This window comes from Lolium perenne, chromosome 4, assembly GCF_019359855.2.
Source record: "Lolium perenne isolate Kyuss_39 chromosome 4, Kyuss_2.0, whole genome shotgun sequence".
NCBI lineage: Eukaryota > Viridiplantae > Streptophyta > Magnoliopsida > Poales > Poaceae > Lolium > Lolium perenne.
This window is the reverse complement of record NC_067247.2, coordinates 342,515,011-342,522,919: the sequence shown is the minus strand read 5'-3', so window position 1 is coordinate 342,522,919 and position 7,909 is coordinate 342,515,011. Positions and strand designations below refer to the sequence as shown.

The 7,909-nt window shown below is 46.1% G+C and overlaps 1 protein-coding gene across 1 annotated transcript; it reads left to right on the top strand.

The window, feature by feature from the left end:
• The first annotated feature begins 384 nt into the window (after window positions 1–384).
• On the top strand, window positions 385–3,478 carry LOC139830261 (uncharacterized). The gene is made up of 11 exons (XM_071818270.1): window positions 385–873; window positions 959–1,093; window positions 1,176–1,418; window positions 1,510–2,077; window positions 2,228–2,309; window positions 2,351–2,441; window positions 2,533–2,601; window positions 2,815–2,943; window positions 3,018–3,133; window positions 3,208–3,283; window positions 3,362–3,478. The coding sequence occupies exons 1-11, from the start codon at window positions 385–387 to the stop codon at window positions 3,476–3,478; spliced, it is 2,115 nt and encodes a 704-aa protein (XP_071674371.1).
• The last annotated feature ends 4,431 nt before the right edge of the window (window positions 3,479–7,909 follow it).

Below are 7,909 nucleotides of genomic sequence, written 5' to 3'. Positions count from 1 at the left end.
AGGCAGTGATCGATCTCAATATAATTGTTCTTTGAATTTTAGATCTTAACACTTGTTAGTGGAAATTTTTGTTCAACGAAAATCATCGCTTTGATAAAGATAGCGGATAGAATTATGATCTAAGAAAAAATATCCCTTCCATACGTAACATACATATGACTTTAGAAATTATGTTGCATGGCATTATACTTGCACACAAATTTTGACATTTATCTACTCCTTTTTATGAACAGTACGTTGAAAATTGGTGTGTGCGATGTGGATCGTTGGGTGGGCTTTTTAACAAGAATGACACGAGCTCAGCGATGTAAACTCGCTGAAGCTGATTTACAAAGCTTGATTCACATGAAGAGTATAAGTCCACGATCGTCTATACTTAGCCTCATGATTAAGGCATTTGACGCAGAATCAGAAACATTCAACTTGCAAAAAGATCAACCCTCGATTACTATAAAAGGAGTCGATGTGGAGGAAATTTTTGGTCTGAAGGACAAAGCAGCAGAAGGGCTGGATATTGACATCATCCTTTATGAGGATGGGGAATATGCACCAAATGAGATACCATCTCATTTTCTGAGCAAGTCCTCCGGCAGTCTGAGTATTGATGGATTGATCTCGGACGCAATCGAGAGCGGATTAGCCGACGATGACTTCCTTCGAAGAGCTGTTCTTGTGGCCCTTGGTACAGTTCTTGCACCACAGTCCAGCTCAACAGTTCCGTTGGAGTATTGGGCAATTGTTAAGTACGTGTCACGTTTGAAGAAATTGAACTTCAATGGTTTCACACGTGCTTATTTAATTAACAATATAAAGAAACTGCGTAGTGAACATGAGATGGTGCAATGGCCCCGCGGCAACCTAGCCCTGCTTTGGGTATATTTCTCCTCACCACGTCAATTCTCTTAAAAAAAATCCAACAATGTATAAAGGTGTTTAACTGTTGTGCCAACATATGCAGTATATTTACTATGAAAAAGTGCACCCAACTGGTTCACAATTGACGTCATCAAAGCCGTTGATGAGGAACTGGATAGAAGAAGAGGCGAGAAAGAGAGACAACATTGAATACAAAGATGGACGAGGAACAGGCTTGGTAAGTTTTCTCTTACTCATGTACTATTATCTTCATCATTTCATGTGGACTTACATCATCACTTCATGTGCATTCCTTCTAGATTGATGACGACATATCTGCTAACCATAGAAGGGAGGTGATCCACACACCTGACGTTCCTCCAAGATCAAAGAGGAAGCAAAGTAAAAGAGCTAAAGCTTCAGGTTCTAGCATGAAAACGCCAGGTTCAGTGGATGATTCAAGAATGGAGGTCATGGTTGAGCAGATTCTGATTAAACTGACCAATCACATAGACACATCAATAAGCAAACATATGGACAAATTTGCAGACGTATCTGCTCAGGTGACATGGACTATTTTTTGTATGCTTCTATCTGCTGAAATGCATCTCTACACAACATGACATTAATTACCTTCTGAATTTTGTTCTGCAGAAAGTCCTAAAAATGCTTAACGCGAAAGGAGTTGCGTACAGGGCAGGCAAGGCTGACATGTCTGATGACGAAGATCAGGAGGAGGAAGACAAAAAAGAAGGAGCGGCCTCCACACCTAGCCATGGCGGCCTTCCGCCTAAAGATTTCATGGACGTTGACAACATCAAGTCAGACGGCACTGCATCATTTTTGAATTCAGTTAAGGATCAACATGACGATGAATTGGAAGATGCAAGTAAGAAGAGTGAGCCGATGGATGATTCGAACTTCGTGACACCCACCGACAAGAAGAAGACTGCTAATGCTGGGTACACGACACCAGCGCCTAAGCACGGAGACACCCCTGAAGTACCCATAATCATCGACGACAAGGCTACACCTGAATCGTCCTGCTCGGCACCTATTGATTTAACTCTTCCAGATGCATTAGAAGAATTTGATAGCTTGAACACGATATGCCGTAAAGCGATAGAAAGTGGGAAGAAGGAGGAGAAAAAAGATGATGTATGTGGCAAAAAGGAGGAGAAAAAGGAAGATGTCTCTGGGAAGCGCAAACGCAAACCTCCTCGTAAATTAAGTTCCCCAAGCATTGTGATGACCGAGACATGTCCTAAACGGATTCCACGCGCAGTCAGAAAAGGTATATTTTCTGAAATATTTTGCACTATATCAAGGAATCATGTTCACATAATTAACTATATATGGTTGTTGTCGATAGGTCCTGATGCTTTGTTCAACAACGAATATGCCACGGACGGATCAAATCCGCTGACACCGGAGATAATTGACGCGGCTGCCAAGTATATTCGGATAATATGCAAAACTACAAAAAAAACCAAAGAAGTAAGACTGTGTACGAGAATGCAGACGGGGCTGTGGCGAGGGCTGAATTTCTTAAACCTATCCTTGACCGTGGATGGCTGTGCGGCGCTGTAAGTCCAACAACCGATGTCATCCTTCTATTTCTCCTAGGCTTGAATATATATGTGCTCTGGAGTGATCACCTGTTTGAATTATATGCAGGTCATTGAGTGTTACTTGGCTGATCTGAGATTAAAGTTGAAGGATAGGAGAATATGCCCTGCATGGAGGGCAAATTCTATAGTCGAAAATTGACCGAAAAGGCAGCGATGGAAAAAGAGAAACCTTGACGCGACGGATATTGCAGAAATGTCAAGTTGCTACGAAAGATGCGAGCTGGAATATTTTGGCACTAACAAGGTAATGATTGCTTGTACATTATTAAGTGAGAGGTTTCAAAATTAACTATTAATGCATTAATTATTAACTATGTATTTTTGGTAGGCTTATTTCTCGGTTAACATTGCCAAATGCCACTGGGTCACCGTTGTCATGCACAGTTACAAGAAGGAATTTCAGGTGCTAGACTCGCTATGGCGCCTTGAGCAGAGCAAGGAATTTGTGGAAAAGCTGGTATGACTTTTGATCACGGAATGTAAGACCACCTTGGTACTCAGTGCACTGTACTTAAATTTTATGCTTCACAGAGAGAAGAAATCTTGAAGGACGTCGAGTTTGCGAACAATGAGATATCAACGAAGAAGTATCCAGACGTTTCGAAATGGGAAATTAAAAGATACCCAATACCTATACAAAGTGATACGTGAGTCCACCGTTAATCTTACGCCATTACTATTGATGCCTATTGCAGATAGTTTACCTCTGATCTATATGCAGGAACTCATGTGGACTGTTCCTGTTAGCATGTATGGAGCACTGGGATGGAGATGAACTAACGGCCGAATTTTCGCAGGTTACCTCTTATCCATAGTATCTTTGTTACACACATGTTTATCTCCCGCTAATCTAAACTACATAATAATTTTTGCAGGAAACGATAAACAAGAACAGGAATATGACTGCCGCCAAAATTATAATGTCAGAATCAAACCTGCTCGAGAAGGCGAAGAAGGATGTCCTTGACATCGCGGCGAAAGCACGTGCGTAAAAAACATTATCAGATATTATTTCTACTAGTTGTAATGCTAAGGTGGATTTGTGTCCGGAAGGTCTCATAGACCTGTAGAACTTTTTTTACTTTGGGTGGTGAACTTATTTGGGGTTGATGATATTTGTTCCACAATGAGATAAGTACTTTTTTGCACGATAAAAAGTACAGATAAGTAATTCAACCTTTCGCACGTACATAATTCAAACGAGTAGCACACGACATGACATAGAAAAAGCGGGAAACATAACAAACACATGTTAAAACTAATGAAACTAAACATGACCATCCTCAACTAGCCCCGGCAGCTTCACCGCCATCGTGAACTTCACTCCTCCTCCTCCTCCTCCTCTTCGTCGAAGTTGTAGGGAAGGGTGTGCATCATGTTGCGCGTGGGAAAGTGGCACTCAAAGTTGATGTAGATGTTGAACATAGTGAATGCTATGAACTCGCAGCCGCACCAAAAGACTTTGCCAAGGAGCTCGTACGCGTCGTAGCGGTTGGTGAAGGTGATCGTGAGGAACAAGAGGAAGGCGCGCGTGTGGTCACGGGCCTCGTTGAGGCGAAACATCACCGGCGCGTCCGAAGGGAGGTGGGCAAAGCCGGCGGTGAGGAACGTGCGGGCGAGCTCGACCGGTCCCCTCCACCTGGAGATGGCCCACACGCGGAGTGTGTTCTCCACGACGACGCCCGCCGGGTAGCGTCGCTCGGGCATGGTAGGAGGCCGACGGAAGACCGGTGCGTTGAACTGCATCCTACCGGTGCGTTGCAAGGTCTTGGGTGGGGATTTGCTTCAAGTGGAGAATATATGGATTGTGTGTCGCGCCAGGTGGAGAGGAAAAGAGGAGGTATAAATAGGGCGCCAAATCGATCAATTACAATGAAACGTCGCGCTGTTTCCGTGTCCGTGGAATGGGTTGCGCGTGTGTATCCGTGTCAATGCGGTGCGCCTGAATCAGTCTTCCTTTATTGCTCTGAATCGGCGACCATAAATGGCTCTGCTGCGTCGTCTGCCTCGCTGAGCGCTCGAGTTTGAATGCACATCTGACTTGGTGCGGCGCATGCATGGAAACGTCTGCGACGGGAGCTAGCCTGCATGGTGCGGCGCATGCATGGCGAAGTCTGCGACGGACAAAACCATCGCCGTCGCTCAGCAGATCGCAGCCGTGCACGAGTATTTCCCTATAAAAGGCCTCCATCCAACGACGAAGAGCTAGGTATTGTAGGGCCCGCCTGGAGTCGCTTCGACCGCCACGTGAGAATGGCCATTCCTCGGCTCCCGAGCGCCCGCTGCCCACCTCTGCCAATGAAGTTATTGGCGACGCCACGCGTGCCCATCGGCCGCCGCCCACCTCTTCTAATGAATTAATTGGCGACGCCACGCGTGCACAGCGGCCGCCGCCCACCATGGTTGCCTGGGGCATTATATAGGAGCGCTTGTTCGGCTGCCTCATCTACTCCCGCACAAACCCTAGCCGCCACACAACCTGCACCGTAGCGCAGCCCACCCACAAGCCCGCGAAGGAATCCATGGCTGGTTCTGGTGGGCGGCGAGGCCGTCGAGGCCGAGGGCGCGGTCGCCGTGCTGGAGCAGCATCACCCAGCCGCTCGCTGTCGCCAGCTCCGTCGTCGTCTTCGGAGGAGGCGACGTGCTTCGAATTCATCCTACGCATCGACCAGGACCCTCTCGGCATCAAGCGGCTTCCGGACAAGTTCGCCGAGTTCGTCGATGGCGTCGAGCCGGCAGAGTTGCAGCTACCTTTCGTCGATGGCGTGTCGAGGTATTGTTCGACGGCCAGGGCAAGATGTACCTGCACACCGGGTGGGACAAGTTCGCCCGCTACCTCGATCTCGAGCCCGGCTGCCAGCTTATCTTCTGGTATGACGGGGATGGCGACATGGTCGTCAAGGTGTTCGACGGCACATCCTGCCGGAGACACTACCACATCAGCGAGTCAAGCTCGAGCACCGACAGATAGATATTTTCGAGTGTTCTTTCTTTGCAGCGAAAATGGCCACCGGCCAATAGAACCACTAGTGTACGTTTCCAGTCTGGGTGCCTGGGAGTGTTCTTTCTTGGCAGCGAACACAGGAAACACCCGAGGACGACACTAGTTAGGTTTCCTCATTTTTCAATGTTCTAATCTTGTTTTAAACTATGTAATGGTTTGTGTAATGTTCGTATCTATGTTTAAATGAAAAAGAGAAAAAAATTAGGTAAAAGTTATTGGTTTCCAAAAATTGTGAAGTTTTTTATTTATTTCAATTTTTGTGATAGTAAACCTATAAATTTCTGTTAAATTCAGGCGAAAAAAAGTTGACAGATAAAGCCATGGCCCATGAGTTCCCTCCCCGCGTCCAATATCCACAATGTCGCACGTTATTCGGCCTAGTACAAATCGGCCTATTACCATTCCGGAGTGTTCCCCGCGTGCATTGGCCCGTTACATGTCTGACAGCCTAGTTTTTTAATTTTTATTTAAATCTGCAGCACATCCGGTTAAATTCAAAAAATTCAAAAAAGTTCTAACCAACGGATTATGTTCACAAAAACGTGTGACATATTGGGTAAAAAAACTGGATTTTTTTTCGAAGGTCGAAAAATCGACTAGCTTAGAAAAACTGTTTTGATGTAACCCAAACGGTTCCGTTTCTAAATATGTGGATTTTTCGACCTTCGAGAAACGCTCCAGAAATTTTTGCACACACTCTGATATCCATCCTAAGACGAAGTGTTAAGTTTTTTTCATTTTTTGAATTTCTGTGAAAATAAACTATTAAATTTCAGTTAAATTCGAGTTGGGAAAAAAACAGAAGAAAACTAGATAACCCTGCTGGATGGGCCATGAGTATTCCTTCCCCGCGTTCATGCTCCACGTTAATGGGCTTAGTTTAAACCGCTACGGCCTAACTGAAAAGTTTTTTAGTTTTGATTTGAATAAATCAGCACCACATCTGGTTAAATTCAAAAAATTCAAAAAAAGTTTTAACCAACGGATTATGTTCACAAAAACGTGTGACATATTGGGTAAAAAAACTGAATTTTTTGTCAAAGGTCGAAAAATCGACTAGCTTAGAAAAAGTGGTTTGATGTAACCCAAACGGTTCCATTTCTAAGAATGTGGATTTTTCGACCTTCGAGAAATGCTCCAGAAATTTTTGCACACACTATCGTATCCATTCTAAGACGAAGTGTGAAGGTTTTTTCATTTTTTGAATTCCTGTAAAAATAAACTACTAAATTTCAGTTAAGTTCGAACTGGAAAAAAAGACAGAAGAAACTAGAGAACCCTGCTGGATGGGCCATGAGTGTTCCCTCCCCACGGTCATGCTCCACGTTAATGGGCTTAGTACAAACCGGCCTATTACCTGTCCGGAATGTTATCCAACTATCGCGCCTAGCTCTGCGTGCCGGCGTTAATGAGCGCCACCGCTCCATCGCCTCCCTCCGGACTATAAAAAGGGCCGCCTCTCATCATCCCTTTCACACACAAACCCTAGAGGCTCTCTCCCCAACCCTTGCCGCCACCGTCTCAACAAGAGTTGACGCCATGGCTGGGAGAGCCGGAGGCCGCCGTGGTCGTGGCCGTGGCCGCGGCAGAGCTGCACGCTCGCCGTCGCCTGCCACACCATCGGCTTCATCGCCGGAGATGGATGTGGAGGGGCCCGTGCTGTTCGAGTTCGTCCTCGTACTCAAGGGCGACCCACGCGGTATCTAGAGACTTCATGTCCCCTTCGCCGTCTATGTCGCCCGCGACGATCGCCCAGCACGCTGCATCTGCGGGAGGCTTCGTCCGGCTTCTACCGGTGGATCGTCGACGTGATATACGACGGGCGCGTCAAGATGTACCTCCACATCGGCTGGGAGAAGTTCGCGTGCCACCACAGACTCGAAGCCGGCTTCATCCTCCTGTTCTCCTACTATGGCGACAGGGACATGAGCGTCAAGGTCTTCGACGAGACGCGCTGCCGCCGGGACAACCACGACAACCACGGCGACAGCACCGACGAGGAGGACGACTGATGAAGAGTGTTGTTTCTTCGCAGCGAATACGTGCACGGAAGTTTCTGGGTGTTCGCCTCATCGGTAGAACCAACAAGGGCACCATCCTCCCGCTGGATTTTCCAGTTTGGGTGACTGGGTGTGCCCGAGTGTTCTTTCTTAGCAGTGAACACAGGAAACCTTCGATGCACGGTCTAGTTAGGTTTAGTTTTTTTGCAAAATTTTATATTTGTGTCCACCATGGTTCAAAATATGTAATAGTTTGTGGAAAACCATGTCCCAATTATGTATTAGTTTGTGGAAATTGAAATAAAAATACCAAAAAAAGTATTTTAAAGGTTTCGTGTGTTCACACGAAACCTTCGATGCCAAATCAAGTGGATGGATGTGGATGTGGATGTGGATGGGGTTGCCAGGGTGAGTCCAAC